At 37.3% G+C, this 26,178-nt stretch overlaps 1 protein-coding gene across 1 annotated transcript in view; it reads right to left on the reverse strand.

Annotated features, from left to right (window-relative positions):
* Window positions 1-23,351, reverse strand: part of LOC110463437 (ribosomal protein S6 kinase alpha-5-like) — a 33,964-nt gene extending 10,613 nt beyond the window's left edge. Inside the window, exons 1-12 of the mRNA XM_021518039.1 lie at window positions 23,207-23,351; window positions 17,742-17,816; window positions 16,756-16,974; window positions 15,256-15,371; window positions 14,743-14,850; window positions 11,287-11,370; window positions 7,964-8,067; window positions 5,550-5,694; window positions 4,510-4,671; window positions 4,091-4,213; window positions 3,413-3,489; window positions 2,738-2,882 (exon numbers count right to left, since the gene is read on the reverse strand). Coding sequence (XP_021373714.1) covers window positions 2,738-2,882; window positions 3,413-3,489; window positions 4,091-4,213; window positions 4,510-4,671; window positions 5,550-5,694; window positions 7,964-8,067; window positions 11,287-11,370; window positions 14,743-14,850; window positions 15,256-15,371; window positions 16,756-16,974; window positions 17,742-17,816; window positions 23,207-23,267 — 1,419 coding nt within the window. The 5' untranslated portion in view covers window positions 23,268-23,351. The remainder of the gene's footprint in view (window positions 1-2,737; window positions 2,883-3,412; window positions 3,490-4,090; window positions 4,214-4,509; window positions 4,672-5,549; window positions 5,695-7,963; window positions 8,068-11,286; window positions 11,371-14,742; window positions 14,851-15,255; window positions 15,372-16,755; window positions 16,975-17,741; window positions 17,817-23,206) is intronic.
* Between the last annotated feature and the right edge of the window lie 2,827 nt (window positions 23,352-26,178).

Genomic DNA, 26,178 nt, shown 5'->3' on the forward strand with positions numbered 1-26,178 from the left:
AATAGTCTTTATATAGTGGGACATGACTCCTGATAGTTCAATGTCTCCAACACAAAGTTTGATACAGAAAATGAACTAAGGGACAATAGTCTTTATATAGTGGGACATGACTCCTGATAGTTCAATGTCTCCAACACAAAGTTTGATATAGAAAGTGAACTAAGGGACAACAGTCTTTATATAGTGGGACACGACTCCTGATAGTTCAATGTCTCCAACACAAAGTTCGATATAGAAAGTGAACTAAGTGACAATAATAGTCTTTATATAGTGGGACATGACTCCTGATAGTTCAATGTCTCCAACACAAAGTTTGATATAGAAAGTGAACTAAGGGACAACAGTCTTTATATAGTGGGACATGACTCCTGATAGTTCAATGTCTCCAACACAAAGTTTGATATAGAAAGTGAACTAAGGGACAATAGTCTTTATATAGTGGGACATGACTCCTGATAGTTCAATGTCTCCAACACAAAGTTTGATATAGAAAGTGAACTAAGGGACAATAGTCTTTATATAGTGGGACATGACTCCTGATAGTTCAATGTCTCCAACACAAAGTTTGATATAGAAAGTGAACTAAGGGACAATAGTCTTTATATAGTGGGACATGACTCCTGATAGTTCAATGTCTCCAACACAAAGTTTGATATAGAAAGTGAACTAAGGGACAATAGTCTTTATATAGTGGGACATGACTCCTGATAGTTCAATGTCTCCAACACAAAGTTTGATATAGAAAGTGAACTAAGGGACAATAGTCTTTATATAGTGGGACATGACTCCTGATAGTTCAATGTCTCCAACACAAAGTTTGATATAGAAAGTGAACTAAGGGACAATAGTCTTTATATAGTGGGACATGACTCCTGATAGTTCAATGTCTCCAACACAAAGTTTGATATAGAAAGTGAACTAAGGGACAATAGTCTTTATATAGTGGGACATGACTCCTGATAGTTCAATGTCTCCAACACAAAGTTTGATATAGAAAGTGAACTAAGGGACAATAGTCTTTATATAGTGGGACATGACTCCTGATAGTTCAATGTCTCCAACACAAAGTTTGATATAGAAAGTGAACTAAGGGACAATAGTCTTTATATAGTGGGACATGACTCCTGATAGTTCAATGTCTCCAACACAAAGTTTGATATAGAAAGTGAACTAAGGGACAATAGTCTTTATATAGTGGGACATGACTCCTGATAGTTCAATGTCTCCAACACAAAGTTTGATATAGAAAGTGAACTAAGGGACAATAGTCTTTATATAGTGGGACATGACTCCTGATAGTTCAATGTCTCCAACACAAAGTTTGATATAGAAAGTGAACTAAGGGACAATAGTCTTTATATAGTGGGACATGACTCCTGATAGTTCAATGTCTCCAACACAAAGTTTGATATAGAAAGTGAACTAAGGGACAATAGTCTTTATATAGTGGGACATGACTCCTGATAGTTCAATGTCTCCAACACAAAGTTTGATATAGAAAGTGAACTAAGGGACAATAGTCTTTATATAGTGGGACATGACTCCTGATAGTTCAATGTCTCCAACACAAAGTTTGATATAGAAAGTGAACTAAGGGACAATAATAGTCTTTATATAGTGGGACATGACTCCTGATAGTTCAATGTCTCCAACACAAAGTTCGATATAGAAAGTGAACTAAGGGACAATAATAGTCTTTATATAGTGGGACATGACTCCTGATAGTTCAATGTCTCCAACACAAAGTTTGATATAGAAAGTCAACTAAGGGACAATAGTCTTTATATAGTGGGACATGACTCCTGATAGTGCATTGTATTTGTCTCACAACTATTTTCAGATACCAATATCATCCCTTCAATATTAGCTTATACATGTACTTATTAAATAGGTAAAACCCCTAAAACACAAAGACAAATGGCATACATGTATAAAACTCCTATTCAGACAGGTCAGCTAGGGACCTGTCATGTGCCTGACTGTACACATCTATGGCCTATTTTTAGTAACAGGGAGGGACATTGACCTTAATTTTTTATAAAACCCTCTGTACACATCTACATATGACTGTATCACCATGCCAAATATCAAAAAGGTAAGACTTTTGGATAACGACATAAAGACCATACCCACCATGGTCTATTTCTAGTAAATGACCTTGACATAAAGACCATCCCCACCATGGTCTATTTCTAGTAAATGCCCTGAGATAAAGACCATACCCACCATGGTCTACTTCTAGTAAATGACCTTGACATAAAGCCCATACCCACCATGGTCTATTTCTAGTAAATGACCTACAGATAAAGACCATACCCCCCATGGTCTATTTCTAGTAAATGACCTTCAGATAAAGACCATACCCACCATGGTCTATTTCTAGTAAATGACCTTGACCCTAACTTTAGGAACCTTTTACACCCCTATTGCATTTCTACATATTACAGGGTAACCCCATGGTCTATTTTTAGTAACAGTGACCTTTACCTTGTAAACTTTTTAAGCCCTTATTACACATCCATATATCACAGTGTATCACATTTCAAATTTCAGAAAACTTAAGTCTTTTGGATTTTGAGATTATCTCCTGAAACCAAAATGATTTTGAGATTATCTCCTGAAACCAAAATGTGGACCTCAGACAGACAGATATAGTGAATACTATAGTGCACTTTCATCTTCAATGCAAGGCCCTAATACTCTAAAAGTTGATATGAGTATTGATCCTAGAACTCACCTCGTCCTGGTGCACCTCTATAAAGTCTACAATGTTAGGGTGTCCTTGGCACAGCTTCAGTAACCGCACCTCTCTTGAACAGTCCACCCTCTTGGATACAATCTTAACGGCATACTTTGTCCCGAGTTTCTTGTGATAACACTCCCTGCAAGTAGAAACCAATCTAGGTTACAGCATGTGACATTTCTAGCTCTGCATTCTGTGATGAGCATAAAAATGAATTCATCAATGGCAGATAGAATTATTTATACAGAGGGGTTTCTTTATTTTCTCTCTCTTCTGGATGTGGGTTTCTATTTTTTTTAAACATTTTTTCTTCAAAAATGCAACATTTTTTAAACAACAAGGGGAGGCGGCAGAATTGTGGGGGTGGTCAAAGCTGCCATGAAACAATCTAGATCTGCTTTCGCTAATAAATCTAAACATGGTTGTCAATCTCATGAATATTCATGTATATATTCAAATATGTGATATCAACCGCATGAATGCTCAATGAGTATTCATGAGGTTGATAGCACATATTTGAATATGCATTAGGCACATCCAAACATGTGCTGTCAACTTTATGAATACTCATTCAGTACAGGTCTAACCTCTGAAATTCAATGAAAAAAATAAGAATTTGTGAAAAAAACTAGAATCTTAGAAATCAATATTTGTCAAGTCTGAACTAACCTGCAAATGGAGAAACTTCCGTCCCCTAGAGGCTGTTTCTTTAGATCTATGTCATAATGCTGAAAAAATGTTGAATTCTGGAAAGAGAAAAATTCTTTTCAATATAATTAAGAAAAATGATTGTGTATGATGTACTTGTCCTGTGTTATGATACAAAGCAAATGAGATCCATTGTCCGTGTTCCGTTAGTTCCAGAGTTTGGTGGCCTTCCCTGGATTGATTCCTGATGGATTTCACTAGTCCAGTACAAAGAGTAATCAAAACTTAATGAAACAAGTGATGAAGATGATCTGCAATTTTTATAGAAATGTTAACATGTAGGTATAAGAACACAGTGTTTACAATTCAAAACAGACATAAAGGAAAGTCAGTGGCGCCACTCTGTATAGAGTTATATTGGTTCAGAAGCTGTACTTGCCTTACCTCACAGCCCTGTTAACACAAAGACATGTTTTTGAAGAAGTGTACATGGTAATCCAAAGTTATTTGGCACATCAGAAAATCAATGAGAGACTTCATCATTTATTCTGTAAAAAGAATGTTGTTAATAGTTTGTTTTGATTGTGAAGTCGCAAGCACATGAAGAATGTATCTACCTTAGTGGTGTCAGAAAAATTACGCATGGCTAAAACTGGAATTAAACGAAGAGCAAACAAAAAAAGAGTAAAAGTTCCTTACTTTAAAATGTCGAGCGAGTTGTATTTTATGGTCGACTGGCTGATTCTCAGTAGACCTCGTTAACAGTTCAGAACTGACCATGTTCTCACTGAATATGATGGACGGTGCAATATACGAGTAACCCTGAAATGTACACGGCAATTCTCGCTAGGAACAGCATAGGTGGACAAATATTATCACAATGCAAAATCATATCAAAGATAAAATATTCAATTACTCATCCACATTTTCACATGTTGTTATTTTAAATATCTCAAGTTTATCAGATATCAACATACATTGGAGCACAGCCAATCATTATACATATACACTTAAACAAACAGATGAACTGTAAACCTCCCCTTACTATGTTTTAGGGTGGGGAGCTTAGATGTGTTATCCTAACTTCTTGCAAACTGTTCAATGTATAAAACACCAACCTTAAATATTTTTTCGGAGTCCATCGGAATAATTGCTGGGGAGTCGATGGCATCCATTCTGATAAACTCGTCAGCAAAATTACCAGTATCCAACTCGTGGTCAATCTTGGGTACAAATGGGGCTGGTACCTCCTTCTGTGCTAGTCTATCCCAATTGACACCCTGCATACATGTACAGTACAGTGGAGCTTATCAAATACATGTACAGTACAGTGGGGCTTATCAAATACATGTACAGTACAGTGGAGCTCATCAAATTCATGTACAGTACAGTTGAGCTTATCAAATACATGTACAGTACAGTGGGGCTTATCAAATACATGTACAGTACAGTGGAGCTTATCAACTACATGTACAGTACAGTGGAGCTTATCAACTACATGTACAGTACAGTGGAGCTTATCAAATACATGTACAGTACAGTGGAGCTTATCAAATACATGTACAGTACAGTGGAGCTTATCAAATACATGTACAGTACAGTGGAGCTTATCAAATACATGTACAGTACAGTGGAGCTTATCAAATACATGTACAGTACAGTGGAGCTTATCAAATACATGTACAGTACAGTGGAGCTTATCAACTACATGTACAGTACAGTGGAGCTTATCAAATACATGTACAGTACAGTGGAGCTTATCAAATACATGTACAGTACAGTGGAGCTTATCAAATACATGTACAGTACAGTGGAGCTTATCAACTGCTCGAGGCTCAAATATGTATAGGAGATTTGTCAGTCATTATATGCCCTACATGTGTACAGTAGAGTTTGAACAATATAAGTAATTAATCATTGCTGGTTCTACACAACGTACAAAAGAATTAAACATTGTGGGCCCTATATATGCGCAATATAATTGCCAGGTAATTAAACATTGCAGGCCCTATATATGTGCAATATAATTGCCAGGTAATTAAACATTGTAGGCCCTACACCTGTACAAAGATGATACACATTGTTTCATAATTGTTGCGAACAAAGTTTATATAATCTCATACAAAGTTAATTCAAAAACCCGAGATTAATCTCTTACCTTGAAAAATTTATGCTTCTTTATACCAGTTGTTCCATCAGATCCAAGTCTTTTGTTTGGGTCCTTTGTTAAGAGTTTCTGAATGAAGTCCCGCACTTCACTTGAAAATTCACTTGGCATTGGGGGGTTGGCCTTCAATATCCTTCTATAAGGTTAATACAACACAGCATTGACACAGGTTTTGTATGAACAGGGTAATACAACACAGCATTGACACAGGTCTTGTATGAACAGTGTAATACAACACAGCACTGATACAGGCCTTCTATAAAGGGTCATACAACATAGCACTGACACAGGCCTTCTAGGAACAGGGTAATACAACACAGCACTGATACAGGCCTTGTATGAACAGGGTAATACAACACAGCATTGACACAGGTCTTTTATGAACAGGGTAATACAACATAGCATTGACACAGGCCTTCTATGAACAGGGTAATACAACATAGCACTGACACAGGCCTTCTATCAACAGGGTAATACAACATAGCTCTGTCACTGGCCTTGTTTCAACAGGGTAATTCAACACAGCAGCTGCACTGAAACAGGACATGTATGAACAGGGTAATACAACACAGCATTGACACAGGCCTTCTATGAACAGGGTAATACAACACAGCATTGACACAGGCCTTGTATGAGCAGGGTAATACAACACAGCATTGACACAGGTCTTGTATGAACAGTGTAATACAACACAGCACTGATACAGGCCTTCTATAAAGGGTCATACAACATAGCACTGACACAGGCCTTCTAGGAACAGGGTAATACAACACAGCACTGACACAGGCCTTCTATGAACAGGGTAATACAACACAGCACTGATACAGGCCTTCTATGAACAGGGTAATACAACATAGCATTGACACAGGCCTTGTATGAACAGGGCGATACACCACAGCATTGACACAGGGGTTGTATGCACAGGGTAAACAACACAGCATTGACACAGGGCTTGTATGAACAGGGTAACACAACATAGCACTGACACAGGCCTTGTATGAACAGGGTAATACAACATAGTACTGACACAGGCCTTGTCTGAACAAGGTTATACAACACAGCAGCTGCACTGACACAGGCCTTGTATGAACAGGGTAAACAACACAGCATTGACACAGGTCTTGTATGAACAGGGTAACACAACATAGCACTGACACAGGCCTTGTATGAACAGGGTAATACAACATAGCATTGACACAGGCCTTGTATGAACAGGGCAATACACCACAGCATTGACACAGGGGTTGTATGAACAGGGTAAACAACACAGCATTGACACAGGTCTTGTATGAACAGGGTAATACAACACAGCATTGACACAGGCCTTTTATGAACAGGGTAATACAACACAGCATTGACACAGGTCTTGTATGAACAGGGTAATACAACACAGCAGCTGCACTGACACAGGCCTTGTATGAACAGGGTAATACAACATAGCACTGACACAGGCCTTGTATGAACAGGGTAATACAACACAGCACTGACACAGGCCTTGTATGAACAGGGTAATACAACACAGCAGCTGCACTGACACAGGCCTTGTATGAACAGGGTAATACAACATAGCACTGACACAGGCCTTGTATGAACAGGGTAATACAACACAGCACTGACACAGGCCTTGTATGAACAGGGTAATACAACACAGCACTGACACAGGCCTTGTTTGAACAGGGTAATACAACACAGCAGCTGCACTGACACAGGCCTTGTATGAACAGGGTAATACAACATAGCACTGACACAGGCCTTGTATGAACAGGGTAATACAACACAGCACTGACACAGGCCTTCTATGAACAGGGTAATACAACATAGCACTGACACAGGCCTTGTATGAACAGTGTAATACAACACAGCACTGATACAGGCCTTCTATGAACAGGGTAATACAACATAGCACTGACACAGGCCTTGTATGAACAGGGTAATACAACATAGCACTGACACAGGCCTTGTATGAACAGGGTAATACAACACAGCACTGATACAGGCCTTCTATGAACAGGGTAATACAACATAGCACTGACACAGGCCTTGTATGAACAGGGTAATACAACATAGCACTGACACAGGCCTTGTATGAACAGGGTCATACAACATAGCACTGATACAGGCCTTGTATGAACAGGGTAATACAACACATCAAATCAGACCAGATTAATTGATATGGAGGATGCTTATGACAACAGTGACTCTTTAAAAGTCATTTGATTTTTTTTGACAATTAAGATTTCTGTACCCTTAAATGAAAAAGTAATTATAACACTTCCTTACATTCAGGCGTCAGTTAGTACATAAATGGCTAATGATACTCTGATGCCTCAGAATAAGCACCACAAGGTCAGGGTAATTTGTGTGTTTTTATAAAAGGGATTTCATGTCAAATGTATCCTATATACCTGGAGATTTCCGACTGAGTATTTTTCTCTCCGTCCACTGTGAAAGGTGATGCTCCAGTCAATAGTTCATAGGTGAGCACGCCTAGTGACCACCAGTCGACAACCTGTAAACATAAACCTTACGGCATTAGAAACCTGATCTCTCTCCGAGGTCAATAGTTCCTACGTGAGCACGCATAGTGACCACCAGTCGAAAGCCTGTAAACATAAACCTTACAGCATTAGAACCCTGAGCTCTCTCCGAGGTCAATAGTTCCTACGTGAGCACGCATAGTGACCACCAGTCGACAGCCTGAAAACATAAACCTTACAGCATTAGAAATTTGATCTTTCTCCGAGGTCAATAGTTCATAGGTGAGCAAGCCTAGTGACCACTAGTCGACAGCCTGTAAACACACACCTTACAGAATTAGAAATTTGATCTTTCTCCGAGGTCAATAATTCACATTCTACCACGTCTGTGATGTAACGACGGTTTTCATTGGTTAAAAAGAGTGCATTATTGAGCGATATACCATGCGCGTGCCAATAACCAATGCACGTGAAATAGTGCGCACGCATGCTGTTCCAACAAACTCCCCGTATTTTCCATGAATTAACAAAAATAGCATAACTGTCAGGCGGGATCAAAATATTTGACAGGCCTGCCATTCAAAAGATTACACGGATCTATAGACCTAAAGGATGTGGGTCCATGCAGTGAATATGGTTTATTAATTATTGACATTTAAAATGTACAGGACTGAAGACAAAATGGTAAATTATTAATTACTTCTCTTTTTACTTCACTGGGTAGTGCCGTACATTTCACGATGTGTGCAGTGTATGTATGTACTGTCAAGCGTTGATTTCATGTTTTGACGAACGATGTCGATAGCGTGCCAATGTTTGATTGATTCAAATAAACATCGTATCTGACGTCACATGTGTTCAGTTGTTTCTGGTCTGCAAAACGTCGTCTGCTTTCAAAAAATCAAAGTGATGTGGAGCATTCGCCTACAGTGTACATACCATGTGTGAAGAATAATGTTGCAAAAAGTAGCATCGGTCTGAACAGTGGTTGCAAAACACAGCTGTCCGGTGAAGTCGGTGAAGGTCGCATCATGATTAGCCGGTCAGCGACTTTCCGTCACATCATGGCAACCAACTAAATATGCAAACTCATGTCAGGCCTATCGTATGATGTTGTATAACTGGCACTTCCAAGAAATTCTGCTTGATATCGGTACGATGATGATGGTTTTAGAAGTAAACGCAATCCGGTAATCCAAACCCTACGCACTGAGAAATGTTGGCACGACATTGATCAAGTAAAAACGAGGCAACACGATAGCGTGATAAATCTTGCACGCGCAAAAGAACAGCGTCTAATTTGCATATCGAATTATCTAGGTCATGTCGCCTTATAAGACAGCAAAACTTTACAATTAGTTACATTTGATGTGGTAGAATAAAAATAATCAACTAATGTGCGTGCATTATGGTGGAATATATAACTCGGGATTCGAAAATGTTGGAAAAATAATTAACTCGGGCCGAAGCGGCCTTCATTAATTATTTTTAATAACATTTTCTCACCCTCGTTATATATTCCACCATAATGCACGCAGATATGTTGATTATTTCCTAATTATATCACGTCCCGTGATCACTAATCAGATAAAACTGAAACTGTAATATTCACCCGTTTATATAGGGTTTCATCAGTTTTATTGGATATCAACATTTTTAATATTAGACGTTTTTATACATACAGTCGAACCTCGTTATCTCGAACTCGTATAACTCGAAGACCCCGTTTATCTCAAAGTATTTCTCCGGTCCCGGCCAAATCTCTTCTTTATCTTAGTAAATAAAACTCTGATAATTCGAACCCTGAAAAGTCGAAAAACTTGGATACCTCGAAGTAAAATATTGGTTTCAATAGCGTTAATCCAACATCAAAACATCATCTACTTCATAGTGTTCGAAATTCATTTTGTCACTTGTTAATTCTTTGATACAAATAAAACGCAAAAGTACGACATTTCGCCATTCCGTGTTAAGAGCATCTTTCGTTAGTAGACTAGCATGAAATCGGTAAAAAAGAATTTACGATAAAGCTTCATAATAAAAAACAAACTGCATCAATACTTACTCCGAGTCCGTTTACTGATTTGTACACAAAAACATGCATAAAAGAGTTCCACAGTTAAAGTCACAACCTAGAACAGCTTAACGGGTTCATGTTTTTACAGGAGCCAGTATGGCTTTGAAAGTCGATCGAGAGATTTAAGAACAATACGATAATTGCTGTTGATAACATCGAGCTGAGGAGGTGTCAGGTGTCATATTTGGCTTTAATGAATCAATGTGTCACATGTAATTTGTTTGTGTGTGCTTTCATTTACAGAATCAACTATGCGTACGCTCCATTACAGTGATTTGTTTTGGACTTGCGCACTTTCATTTTCGCATTGTAAACTACGAGGTCGGAGACAGCGGGATAGTTCGGTTTTAAATGTAACACTTCAGGAGTAAAACTTGACGGGACTTGCAAATACAAATGCAGACCTGGAACGACTTTACCAAGATGTATACTAGCCAAAAACAACAATGAATCACTAGGCCCGGCCATATTTAATAACGAATTCACAATATGGTCCAACTGTTTGGATCGCGTTTAAAAATGAAAGTTCGTTTTTCTGAAATAACTTACTCTATTTTTGTAAGCGTGTTTATTGTAAAATCACATAGCTGTATTTGTTATATTGATTACGTTTATCATTTATCTATTGATTATAAGCATTAACTATTAACAAAACCAACAACTGCTAGTGGTTTGTCCCAACAGCAAATTTCATACCAAATTTATGAACCCGCATAACTCGAATACTCGGATGTCGACTTCGAGATAACGAGGTTGGACTGTATGTTAAAACCAATGTATTTTTTAACACTGATTTATAAACAGAAAATGAAGGAAAATATATCAATTTCATGTTTTTTTACCTGGTATTTGCAAAGAATGTAAACAGTGTAATGATGTCTGCAATAAAACTTTTGCAGGGGGAAGCCAACAGAGGGAAATTGAAAAGGTAGAATGAACAGGGCATATTAACAATTATTTATACAGCAAGATCAGTAAAACAATGCCAGTGTCCAGAGTAGACAGTGTCTAGATTAGACAGGGTGCAGAGTAGACAGGGTTCAGATTAGACTTTCCATTATTCAATAGAGAAAATGTCTGAACTAAATAACAAGGCTGACATAGACAGGGTTTGGGATTAAACAGGGGCCAGTTTAGACAGGTTATACTGTACTTGACTGTGACAAGAACTTACATAGTTATGTCCCGTCCTCCCACCTTCCACCACCTCAGGGGCCATGTACTCTATTGTTCCACAAAAGGAATACGCTCTGTGATTCTGGAAAATTGAAATATTAAGTGTAAACTTGTTTATTAAGTAATTAACACAAACAAAGCAATCATTATAGCCGACTGTCAAATTTTTTGACAGAAAAATACCTGTTCATATATTAACAATACAACTTATTTCATTAAAAGTGTCATATGTCAATTTTACATACAGTGCATACATACAAGCAAGCATGATCTAATAATGTGCAAACAATATAATATTAACACTATTAAGGCTTATGAGACACTATAGATATTTGTTATTAATACAACCTAGTTTATCGATACTTAAAAAAAAGGAGCTTAGACTAAACAAGAGGCCCAGGGGACCTGTATCTAGGTCCCTAGGGTGTGGGCAGACCCAGGGATCAATGCTAAAACTAAATATCAGATTGTTTGTCTCTTTACGCTGAGCAATTGCATACATGTATTTAGTTTTGGGGTGGGGATCTCAATCGTTTCAAAATTATGACCAAGGGACTTAGTCTCCAAGGGTGGGGCCAGACCCAGGAGACATCTTGGAAGCATGTGCATTCATCTCTTTATACTCAGCAATTGTATATATGGATATAGGGTGTTGTAAACTATTTTAGTTAGGGGTGCTTCCAACAAAATATAGCTGATATCCATTGCTTAATTTGTTCCAGAGAAATAGCCAAATTAACCTTTTAGGCCCCGCCCCTCAGCCCCCTAGGTCATCAGCCCCACCACTTGTACAATTGCACCATCAATTGCACCATTTTGAATTACTGCCTCCCATGAATACTTTTGACCAAATTTGATTGATATCCAGTGCTAGCATTAATATAACCAAATTGCCCACTTTTGGACCCACCCCAAGTCAGCCCCACTATTTGTACAATTTTTAATCCCACCCACCTAGGTATGCTACCAGTCAATTATGGTTGATATCTATTGCTTAGTTCCAGAGAAAAAAATCGCTTAAAACCAATACAGACAAATAACTTAAAACCAATCCAGACTAATAACTTAAAACCAATACAGACAAATAACTTAAAACCAATACAGACTTATAACTTAAAACCAATACAGACAAATAACTCTTTTTGGTCTTGCCCCTCAATCCCTGGGGGGTCAGCCCCTCCATTTTTATAATTTTGAATTCCAACCTCCCATGAATGCTTCCAATCAAATATGATTGATATCCAGTGCAGAGGTCCAGATAAGAAGTCGTTAATAGCAATATAGCCAAAGGGCCTGGTTTCTAAAATAGCCCCTCCTCTGATTTCAATTTTCTTTTGGTGAGGTGTAAACCTAAACCTTATCAAAACACCTATTAACAAGAGACCCAATGGGCCTGCATCGCTCACCTGTTATTAATCTAACACTTGCAATCTTAAGATTTCATCAGAACCTATTAAAAGATTTAAACATATGACGCCTCTGACCTTGATTGTGGAACAAGGACATTAGGTTGAAAGTGGATCAAGGTCATTCATTTGAACTAACATGGTAGTCCTTCATCCCAGCATGCTACAGGCCCAATATCAGTACCCTGGGCCTTTTGGTTATTAAGAAGAAGTTTTTGGAAGATTTTAGGACATCTGACCCCAGTGACCTTGAAAGTGGGTCAATGTCATTCAATTAAACAAACTTGGTAGCCCTTCATCCCAGCATGCTACAGGCCCAATATCAGTACCCTGGGCCTTTTGGTTATTGAGAAGAAGTTGTTTGAAGATTTTAACATATTTGACCCCTGTGACCTTGAAAGTGGGTCAAGGTCATTTATTTGAACAAACTTGGTAGCCCTTCATCCCAGCATGCTACAGGCCCAATATCAGTACACTGGGCCTTTTGGTTATTGAGAAGAAGTTGTTTGAAGATTTTAACATATTTCAACCCCTGTGACCTTGAAAGTTGGTCAAGGTCATTTATTTGAACAAACTTGGTAGCCCTTGATCCCAGCGTGCTACTGGCCAAATATCATCTTCCTAGGCCTTTTGGTTACCGAAAAGAAGTTGTTTAAAGCAAAAAGTTGACGCCGGACAGACGGACGGACGGACGACGCCGCACCATAACATAAGCTCACTTGCCCGAATTGGTTAATTTTTTCGTAGAAGCATAAAACTGAAATTCTCAAAGAGCAGGAATTTTTCCCCCAATAGACGAATGTTGTCAAACTAACAATGCATTGAAGGATCATTTATGATGCAACCAAAACTAGGGATCATATGCTACAGTATACATACAAAATGTATAACAATCCCTTGCTGTGGTTAGTTATTAAACATTTATAGACAAATAATAACAGCTGAAAGCCATCTCAAGCAATGCTGTTTTCCAGACAAAAAATGTGTTCATTTTAGGATAAAAGTATCTTATAATTTTTGTATACCAATTGAGGGGTACTGAAATTTACAATTTCACATCATCTTCCTCCAAGGATGATTCTTACCAAGTAAGAATAATTTCCTACTGAAAATTGACACAGTATACCCCAAAAAGTTATTTCCCTTTATAAACTAAAGTAAACTTTACCCCCTCCCCAAAGGAGAACCAATTGCCCAGGGGTACTGAAATTTACGATTTAAACAAAGTCCCCGATGATCTTTCAATCTATGCAGAGAAATGGACTATAGTATCTCTGAGTCTGAGTCTGAAGAAGATTTGTTAAATATTGGTTAATTTTCACTTTGGGACACACCCTGGCCCCAGGGGTTTGGGTAGGAATCCCAATTTTGCAATTTTGTAGCCGCATCTACCAAGAATGATTCTGATCAAGTTTTAAAAAAATCTGCACAGGTTCTTGAGGAGAAGTTGAAAATGTAAAAAGTTTACGCACGACACACGATGGATGACAGACAGGTGACCTAAAAACTGCATTCCTCTATGATACATCTTATGAACTGTGCTTGCTTAGACATATATTGTTAATTAGGTTTGTTGATTAAAACAACAAGTTTCTGTACAGCATTAAAATAGTTAAAACCTGGCACGATCTGTTCAAAAAGATGAGCTCTGCCATCTGAATAAAATTCACATGCAATCAGACATAAATATTTATCTTCAATACAGTTGATATAATGTACAACGCCTATCTTCTTCAGGTATTTCGGGTGAGAACACAGACCTGTTTCAATGTTTAGCTTTAAATTACCACGAAATTTGGCATTCCACTTAATTATTGCTGTTATCACAATTATGGTCATTATGTAAACCTCCAAACCACTTTTCATTTTCCGCACTAGTGAAACAATTTCACACATTCCTTTACAGTGTTCAATGGCGTAATCAATCGATCCAAATTATTATCTCTCAGTAATTTGACAACTCTGTTCTGCCAACTACACAATGGCAAATATTTTGAACAATCTTGTTGCAAGTTTAGAAACTATTTGCAATCTGAATGATGTCTCACCTCTGTAGGAAGAAATTCCTTACTGAGTCCAAAATCTGTGAGGATGATGTGTCCTGTGTTGTCCAGGAGAAGGTTCTCCAGTTTGATGTCGCGGTAGATAATCCCCAGCTGTCCCAAAGTTAAAGCAAAATGATTTTAGCATTACATAAATGTGTAGTTACCACACATATGTGAATATATTAATGAATAGTTCCAAAGCTGCTCATCAAAGCACAATTATGAAAAGTGAATTCCATTATAAAATACTGCAGAAACAAGGATCTAAGTCTGGTCCCATACAGTACCTAATACATAGCAGACATCCATGACCTTAAAAGGAAAGCTTATATGGAATCAATGTTAACTTTTCTTGGAGTCGAAATCAAGAGTTAAGTCCTTTATAATAACATTTTTTTCTTCTAATATCCATCATGAAAATTCTTCTTTCGTTATTTCTTTAAATGTGTTCTTCCATAAACCTCACCACTACTACAAACACATGATGCCAAAACTATAGAGTCTCCAGTAACTCACCCTGTGAAGTGTCTCCAAAGCTAAAACAATCTCACCAATGTAAATTCGTACTTCTTTTTCCGTGAATTTGTCATGTTGATTTAGATGAGTAAAAAGTTCGCCTCCATTTACATAATCTGCAAACAAAAACAATACTGATTAAATCTGTAAAGTCACAGTTTATAGTTTAATAGGATGCTCAAAAATAAAATTGTAAGCAAATGTGATATTTAGGTGAAAATTTTATGTAAATTTAAGGTCAATATTTGACCTGAAATTGATTTTTTGGTTCTTTTCATGTGAAATTGTCCTGAACATTTGACCTGAAATTCACATGTATTTTTCCTGTGTAATGATGATGGGTACAAAATTTCAATAAAATCTGTCAAAGATACAAATTCTAACACGGGTTGATATAAATGTCACCTGAACTAGTCCTACATTAACAAAATATATTTTTGTGAAAGAAATTCAAATCTGCCAAATATAACTCGACTGGTGAGGATAAATACATGATCAACAAATCAGAAAACATGGCCACAATCTTCTTCGACATTTAAAGTATGTACCCTGTTTATTGTTACCAAAACAAATCAAGAAAGTAGGCCAAATAGAATTTATATTTAACTGTAACTTTCTCAGCCAATTTAAAGTTGCAGCAGTGATAATTATAATAATTTGGGGTTCTTATATACCGCTTTATCACAACCCAGTTTGTAGGTCGTCTCAAAGCGATTCACAAATTATTATCTGTGGTTAAAGGGCCTTTGCAACCAGCCAATATCTTTCTCAACTCCCAGGGGAGCATCCAGCCGGAGCTGCCATTTCGGCGCTTACAGCTAGCATTGAACAATTCTAGCACTGCCCAACCACATACTCATTTACAGCTGAGTAGACTGGAACAAGCAGAGTAAAGTATCTTGCTCAAAGATACAACACAGTGCTGTGCCGTGACTCGATCCAACAATCTTTAAGTCACAAGCCCAGCATCCTACCACTAGACTACCATGCCTCCTTAAGCTATCTTGAATCCTCAAACTTAAATTAAAGTTTGTCATTCAACATAAAATATATTCCCTATGTATAAACCCTACTTTTTTTGTTACTGGTCCGATATAGTATGAAATTAAAGATGTAACTATGTATTAAGTTTAATGATTGTTGGACGGCAAGTTAATGAAGTAGAGAGCAAGAAAGTCTTACCAAAGTAAGAGAAGTGGAAAATATAGGTCATAGTGACTTACATTTAATAATATTGGTATTGTATTCCTCAAGATGTTTTTCAAATATTGGACTTCTAGAATAACAGTTAAGAAGCTCACACAAAATCTTACCACGATGTTGTACCGACAGGCGGATCGGTGAACAGTATGTTGGGGAAGCAGAAAGTAAAACTACTGACCGATAAGACACTTCACATGTTTCTTTTATGAAACTCTTATAAAAAGTAGCTAGGTGAACAGTAAGGTAGCATACCTCCTTAAGTATCTCCTTATAAAATGAATAGCATGTAACACCTACCTAGGATGAGATGAAGTTTCGCTTTTGTCTGGAAGGCGTAGTGTAACGTGACAAGGAATGGCGACTGTCGAATCACCTCCAGCACTTGTCGTTCAGTCTTGGTGTGTTCTGTAGTTTTCGTTTTCTGTACAATTGCCGCCTTCTTAAGAACTTTCATAGCATACAACTTTTTATCATCAGCTCCACCAATTTTTCTTACCAGGAAAACTTTCCCATAGGCTTGAAAAAAAACCCTCTGGTTGATCAGTATACACAGAATTAGATACAAGGACACATTAATGATCTATGATCAAATTTTAAAGGAAACTTACCCTGGTTATCAACTTTATATTAAGTTGTGAAGTATTTGCCAATTTATGAAATGGCAATCTCATATACTAACATCACATCAAAACAAATCAAAGACAGATGCACAGGATGCAATTAAGTGGCCACATTTTAACCCCATTTCTGTTATTCAAATAAAAAAAATCTTCTGTACAAATGTTTTAAGTTATTTTCCATTTTTTTTTCAAATTTCACAAATGAACGATTTTTTTCTGGAAAATAAAACAACCCAGGTAGGGTATAAATTGGTCTGGGGTGGATGTTGCGGCATCTGTGCTGTAGCATTCAACTTACAAGTGAGGTGGCACTATAATAAATGATGCCGTTGGAAGCACAGTCCCACTACAAACAGAACACACATTACATCTCCTGCACACACACATCGGGAGATATTAGCCAGGTGGCATAGGACTAGTAGTTAGCATAAGGCAGCTCCTGCGAATTCCTCAAAATTGTATTGATTAATGTATATGCTAATTGTATTAACTATATATCTATGTACTGTAAAGCGCTTTATATGGTTTATGTTAGCTGGATAGGGCGCTATATCAAATGTTGTATATTCATTCATATTCATTAATCACTCTTTTCAGACCGGATGTTCATATGGCAAAATCAATTTTATATCAGTTTTTTACACTTTGATGTCATTTTGTTACCTCCTGTTCCTAGAACTTTCAGTAGTTCAAAATCCTTCATACCAACACTGTTCTTTCCCTGGTCATGAAGGTTGACTGAAAATGAAAAGAACTATATATATATCAGACCTAAATATATATCAGAACTATATATATATATCAGAACTAAATATATATCAGAACTATATATATATATATCAGAACTATATATATATCAGAACTATATATATATCAGAATATTAGAACTATATATATATCAGAACTATATATATATCAGAATATCAGAACTATATATATATCAGACATTAATGCCACCGCTGTCTCCTGTGTCATTAATACTTAAACATTTTGAAAATATTTTTTAATTATTATATTACTGTATATATAATATTTTTAAATAACTTAGTTAAAAGATTTCTGCAATGTAAAATTAGAAATATCTATTTGTAGTTTAATCCCTAATTAAGTCAAGATCATTTATTCACCGCAAAATGTTTCTATACATTCTGGTGGTTAGCATAACTGATATTGCAAATCCATGTACCCGTAAACCATCCCAAAATGTAGGTCAGTATTACTCAACTTCCCAGGTAGAAATGTCGCTCCTGATGGCTGATTGACAGACCTCGAAAACACTCGTGATCAGTATACTTGCTTTACTATTGAGATCATGTAAACAATTAACTTTGAATGTAAACATAATATCGACTGACATTCTGTTGAACAATGTAAGTCATCATTCACCGGCAGCTATCGTCAGTGTTCTGACCGGAAGTGATGCACAGAAATACATGCTCATAGCGTTAACAACACATAAGAGTAAAGGGAGTCTATGAAAATTTAGCAATATGTTACCATTTCATAAAGATTTTGAGAATTTACAAGGTCTTACAACTGTATTCACAAGACATAAGTATTGAGTTATCTTTGTTTATGCACTTAATGAATCAAGTAATCATATTTTTATCAAAAAAATCATTGGTAGCCGTATTTCATTGCACAAGAGAACATGGTTACCCGGTTTCTGTTCAGATAAACACACACCGTTACCCGGTTTCTGTTCAGATAAACACACACGGTTACCCAGTTTCGGTTCAGATAAACACGCAGGGTTACCCAGTTTCTGTTCAGATCAACACACACGGTTACCCGGTTTTGGTTCAGATAAACACACACGGGTACCCAGTTTTTGTTCAGATAAACAAACACGGTTACCCGGTTTCTGTTCAGATGAACACACACTGTTACCCAGTATCGGTTCAGATAAGCACACACGGTTACCCAGTTTCTGTTCAGATAAACACACACGGGTACCCAGTTTCTGTTCAGATGAACACACGGTTACCCGCGTTCTGTTCAGATGAACACACACCGTTACCCGATTTCTGTTCAGATAAGCACACACAGTTACCGGTTTCTGTTCAGATAAGCACACACGGTTACTCGGTTTCTGTTCAGATAAGCACACACGGTTACCCGATTTCTGTTCAGATAAGCACACACGGTAACCAGGTTTCTGTTCAGATAAGCACACACAGGTACCCGGTTTCTGTTCAGATAAACACACACAGGTACCTGGTTTCTGTTCAGATAAGCACACACGGTTACCCGGTTTCTGTTCAGATAAACAAACACGGTTACCCGGTTTCTGTTCAGATAAACACACACGGTTATCCAGTTTCGGTTCAGAAAAGCACACACGGTTACCCGGTTTCTGTTCAGATAAGCACACACGGTTACCCGGTTTCTGTTCAGATAAGCACACACGGTTACCCGGTTTCTTTTCAGAAAAACACACACAGGTACCCGGTTTCTGTTCAGATGAGCACACACGGTTATCCGGTTTCTGTTCAGATAAACACACACGGTAACCAGGTTTCTGTTAAGATAAACACACACGGTTACCCGGTTTCTGTTCAGATAAACACACACAGGTACCCAGTTTCTGTTCAGATGAACACACAGGGTTACCCGGTTTCTGTTCAGATGAACACACACAGTTACCAAGTTTCTGTTCAGATAAGTACACACAGTTACCGGTTTCTGTTCAGATAAGCACACACGGTTACCCGGTTTCTGTTCAGATAAGCACACATGGTAATCGTTGCAGCCCTAACAACAATTCTTTTTTTTTCTCCATAGTGCTGACAAACTTGAGGATGGGCTTATTAATGGGCACCAACCCTAAGCACGGAAAGTAGAGAAAACAGGGGGCTGGACTTATCACCAAGCATGGGCATATTATTATTACATTATCAGTGTGATATTAAAACACTAATATCTCCACTGGAATGTTGATATTTGAAATAAAATATCTTCACATGTGATGATACCTCATCTCATACTGAAACGCATAGATCTTGGACAGTAGACTAACAAAAGACTATAGATCTGTAACTTAAACATGACTTATGAAATAAGGCTATAGTAAGAACAATTTACAGAAACTCTACAATAATAGTGAAATTGTGAGTGTGAAGTATACTGGAAACAACTTTCCTAATGAACCTTTCAATCCCTGAATACATGTATTGCATATGTGTGAAGTTGAGTTTCTAGCACTGACGAAATTAGCACTTAGGAAATATTCTGTTAACTCATTCACACCTGAAGACACATTTGAACTCAAAGATTAGAAAAGTTCATTATGGAACTTCAGGGGTAAATGAGTTAATTTATAGGTATTATCAACTATTGTATTTATCGTCTCCAATGCTGTGCTCCGTTAGCCTGATGTTACATTTTGACACACACCTGTTACAAAACCAGCACAGCATTGTTTACAAATGTGGTTCAACCCAAGAAATAGAATGCCTTGGTCCAAATCTGGCTCTTTGGGTTAGTCCAATATCTGCCCAAGGGGAGAAAGCTGCTGCATCACTACCACCTGTTGACCTCCTGCTGAACACACCTACTGGACAGGTAGCTCAAGTTGTCAAAGCATGGTTTTTTCAGCTTTACTATTCTATTCAGGTGTTTGGAAGGGTCGTTTTTCACAAATAACGAGGACTATAAATAAATACTTGCCATGAATTGCCATATTATTAACATGTATGAATATTTGTCATGTATCACCTACAATGTATGTATTTTAATATTTGAAAACTGGTAAACTGGTGATGGATATATCCTTATTAACAAATACTCCACTGACTTGGATTGTGTGACCGACTTTTCAGGAATGAGTGATTTGACCTGTATTCAAACAACACTCTGGACTTGAGTTTGCATCCTCTATACATTTATTGCTGTTGTAACTTGCCATTCAACTGCCCTAAAGCCTTTATTTTTTGACAATTATTATTATTATTATCAATGCTTAACAGCCCACCAACACATGATAGGTCATTAGGGCCAACAAATGGTCGACAAAAACAAATACTAAATAAAAACATCAAACCAAACTGAAAGGTAAAAGACAAACGTCAAGTTGAATATTGAAAGTATGTTATATGCCACCCATGGTTCCCCATAGGATCATGGCATACAAATATATAAAAAATATGGTATGATACAATTTCTAATTAATGATATTCCTTAATATGCTGTTCTTAAAAGAATTCAATCAGCTAACTTGAAGGAAATAATGACAGGAAAAAAACAATATTAGCTACTTACCAATATTTCCTAAATCATTCAATTCCAATAACAATATTTTTTTAATACATCAAAGAATTTAATAATATTTGTTTCTGAATTTAAAATATAAAATACTGTATGCCTTGTGTAAACAGAACTTTCATTACAAACAAATATAAAATACTGTATACATTATATAAATAAAACTTTCATTACAAACAAATATAAAATTCTGTATACATTATATAAATAGAACTTTCATTACAAACAGGTGTTTTTACAGTTTTTCATAAATATGCAGAAAATCTTGGATTGTGAATTTGTGTTTCCAGATGATCAGATATGTAGTGCTTTATGACCATAAATGTCTATCAATTTGAATTTGTAGATTCACCTAGAGAGTAGAGACCCATGGAAATAACATGCCACACAAATATCCTGTCTACAGTATGTTGTATTGATATCTAATTAGAGTATAGAAGTGAGTCAATAATGTAAAAGTTAATAAGGAGCCCTGTCCCACTGCAGGCAAAACACTAAATGCTTAATCGCCCCCCCCCCCCCCCCAATTTACTTAAGTAGACTCTACCATGCATTTATATGGATGAGTTCATTATTGTCTACAGTGGTATAAGAGCTAAGAATGTTTGAATCATACTTGAAACAACTCATAATATTGTGTACAACCCATAGTCCCTGACCTCTGTATATAGTGGGACATGAAACCTTATATCAGTACACAGCATTACCACTTCATATATTTTGAGATATTCCCATATAAACAAGGGGCCTTAACTCTGTATAAAGGGATGCACATGACCTAATTTGAGTATGTGACAATCTGCCTTCCCAATATGTACTTAAACACAAAATTGTAGGTGAATAGTGACACTACACTATGCTTCCAGACCAGTAGCTGTTACAAAGAAAAAGTTATTATTAAGACCCCATTTTAGAGGGTAAAATTTCCATGTGCTGAATTATGGCCAAAAAAAGAAAAGAATAAAATATTCTCTTGTAAGGTATTTTCATATTTTTGTTTAACTGATTTTTTTTGAGGGGGGGGGGGGGGGGAACTAAGTATCATATTTAAACTTGTCTGAATGTATGGTATTTACCCCCCCCCCCCCCCTTCCATGATGAACACCCAACAACTGGGTCATTTTAACAAACCCCTTGCCCAATATATATACCTGATGCAAATTTAACATATTTTTTGTCCACTATACCTGGATGCAAATTAACATATTTGTTTATGATTTTGCTTATTTTTGGGTGCAGAAGTTTTATGTAATCTGTTATTTTTTTTATAAAAAGGATGTCAGTATAGTTATTTACATACTTATATTAACAGGACAACTGGATCTAAGTACTAGTGTTACACTGTACAAATTATAACAGAAGTGAAAAGCTTTCAATATTCAGACCTGTTACGTGATAATCACAGTCTAATAATAAAAGGCTTATATTGTCACCGCTGCAGTGGCAGATCCAGAGACTATTATGGGGTGGGAGTTTAAAATTCTCCCCAGCACTGAGTGGTGTTTCCTTGGTGCATGGATGTAGTGACACAAAACGTGCAATAAATTATTATATATAAGCCCAGTAATGACAGGACAGTGTGGATTTAAAGACGTGCACTACGCAAGGTACGGATAAGCCCTATTTTAGGAATGAATAACAGAACGAAAGTAAAACCAATCCGATATACAAACACATTGTTCCCTACGAAACATTTAGATTTATATTTAACATCGAGTTCGTAGATTAGTTTTGTATCCCACAACTACTGTGGCTAGAGAAAGCGTAACAGGGAAAAACTATCAGCTGTTTGTTGACGAGACTGCTAGACGTTTGGGAAACTGCCATGGACAACAGGTCGGTCTACAGTGGAGCGTTTCACCTACCATCCTTCAGCTCAAACGTGACTGTTGTTTGCTCCATGGAGGATGCTATGTCTAAAGCCATCTTGGAGAATGCATTAAATCTTCAGCAGCTGACACACGTCCGCGACTTGTTTTCTTTCCATCGCAGAGTTGCTCCTATTTCCCATGATGCAACGGTTTAGGCGGAAGTGGTCTATATTTAGTACACCACCACGTGTATTTGTTTTGGTTAGTTTAAATAGAGATGATAGCGTATCTGCGGATAACCTTTCGGGGCAAACATTTGTTTTGTTGTAGAGATGACGACTATGAAATAAATTCTAATCTAATCTGATTATGAAAATCACAATAGATCACCATAGTTCCGAGAATTATAGTTGACATATAGTCTATATATAGTTTTAATCGTTTCACGTTAATTAACTCACAGTATCACACAGGCACTCTTATTTTATTTTCTCTTAAAAAAAACCAACATCTTTACAACCAAAATGGTAGACTACATCGTGGGCTTATACACGACCTAAATGCAACTAACGTATATAACTCATTTAAAATCCTTAACTGTGCGATAAGGTAAGGTTTATAAAGGGTGTATAAAATTATCTGGCGACAATTTTGGTTCAGTACGCTGGCTGATTGAGGACATCCCAATAATATCTCGTTATAACGAGTAGAGACGTATATATATATATATATATATTCAGTTCTATCTTCTTGTAATATGATGTATATGTACATGTAACTGTTCTGTTTCACTGTGTCTTGATAAAGGAGCGAATCGCTCCGAAAATTTGACAACCTAAACTTGTCCACACTGTTGGAATTACTTCTTTGCCTCATATTAATTATTATTTTGCAATTTTTAGCAGTTATATCTTTTACAGGAGAATGGATTTTGACTTGAGCATGTGACTATGGGGGAGTGAACCATATGATATCTTCTTCTTTTTTCCAATAAAGTACAGTCCACCATCTGGTGTATTAACGTACTTGCATGTGCGCAGTGAGTAGAACCGCAAGTGGTGCAGATAATACAACTATATACAGTGCAGGTAAAGAGGGACCTATCTATCGAAGCCTGGTGTGCTGCAGCTCAGCCTTAAACTGTTACAGGGAGTTGCACGCTATGGCGTTGGCTGGTAGGCTGTTCCACAGCCTGATGGCTACTGCCACTGGGGTGAGGTGTGTAGCGGGTATGTCCACTTGTTGGTATACAATACGGTACATCATGATGATATTGGTCTCCTGAAGGGTTGGCCACTGGAGTCGTTGCAGCATAGACGACACACTGCTGGTAGTGTGGTAGTCAGCCGGTAACAGATCTGGCTGACCTACGCTGCACCATCTCGAGTTTGTTGATGTTGTTGGCTGTGGAGGGATCCCGAATTACACTGGCATACTCCATAATTGGTCTTACATGTGTCTTATAGCACAGTTCCTTGGTGTTTCATGGACACTGGCAGATGTTACGTTGTAAGAAAGCTCTGGTGTTGTTTAGGTTTCTTAGCGACCTGATTGATGTGGTCATTCCAGCTTAGGCTGCTGTGGATGTTCACTCCGAGGTATTTTGCTGACCCTACCTCCCAAGTGCGGATCCAGGATTTCCTAAAAGGGGGGCCGAATTTTTTTTCTCAATAGTCAACGGTGTGCTGCGAAAGGCAGCAGCCCGAGCGCGTAGCGCGAGGAGGGGGAGGGTAGAAACCCCCTTCCCGTAAGGGGGTTTTGGGGGATCTCCCCCCCAAAAAATGTGTTTTCTAGGACGTCTCAGAAGCGATTTCCCGTGTTCTGAGGATTGTTTTTATGTTTAACTAACAAGAACAAAAAAACATATTTTAAGTATGGCCCAAAGACTCTTTTTTTGTGTACTGGAAAGAAAATTTAAGTTTTGGTTCAAATTCTCTATCAACAGCGTGTTTTAGAAGTCAGATGGTATTATTATAGGGGCAACCTGGTGATGACAAATGTATGAATCCACAGGGGACTTGTTCATTATTACCTAATTTGGCGTCCCGCCCGCAAGGGGGATACGAGAGGTCCACCGTCAAAATATAAATCTAGTCTTCAGACATTGTACGTTTGTCGTACAAAAGAACAAATAACACCATAACATCGTTGCTGTTTAATTAATGAGTTACTCATGGCATCACTAAGTTGGTAAACAAACGGTAAGTTCAAATCAGTGCGACAGCCAAGGCCACTAGCTTTATACAGGGGCGTTTCTAGGATATTTGAAAGAGGGGGCGTAATAAAATCTGTTTTGGACCTTTTTTTGCTAAAAAACATAAAATAATTGTGAAATGCACTATTGTAACGGTTCCTGACTTGGAGCATGTATATTTAATAGTTGAAGTGTCATGGTTTGACATTTTTATTTATTTATCAGAGTATGTCTTTAATTAATGAATATGATAAATTGCCATATTCAATACAATATTAGCAGATTACGATAAAAAAAAAATCTTTTTTTTTGGAAAAGGGAGGGCGTACGCCCATTACGCCCTCACCTGGACCCGCCCTTGATATAGTCTCGCGTTTTATAATTGTTGACCAATTCACTAGTGTAGACAATGATATATCTGAAATGTCCACGCTGATTAACTCATGTAAGGGTGTGCATATTACCAACAGTGGTACATTTGCTAAGCTATCTGGTTAAAATGGTACAACTTATCATACTTGTAAGTACAGCATATCATCTCATTCTGGTACGTACAACTTATTACTACGTACACAATAGTATGCTGTGTGAAGATACTTTCTTGTACGTACACGATGGTAAGGTATAAGTACCACAATGAGATATTATGTTGTACATACAAGATAGTTAAACAGTTCCAACAATATATATAATACCAAAATAATTGAATGGATATGTTTAATCGATTATACATAATATTGTCAGCCGTAAAAAAACTTTATCGTTCTTGTATAATGATATGATTAACATCGCCCGGGCGGTTAGGAAGGTTACAATAAAAAGCATTAATTTT

Source organism: Mizuhopecten yessoensis, unplaced genomic scaffold, assembly GCF_002113885.1.
Source record: "Mizuhopecten yessoensis strain PY_sf001 unplaced genomic scaffold, ASM211388v2 scaffold10907, whole genome shotgun sequence".
Classification (NCBI taxonomy): Eukaryota; Metazoa; Mollusca; class Bivalvia; order Pectinida; family Pectinidae; genus Mizuhopecten; species Mizuhopecten yessoensis.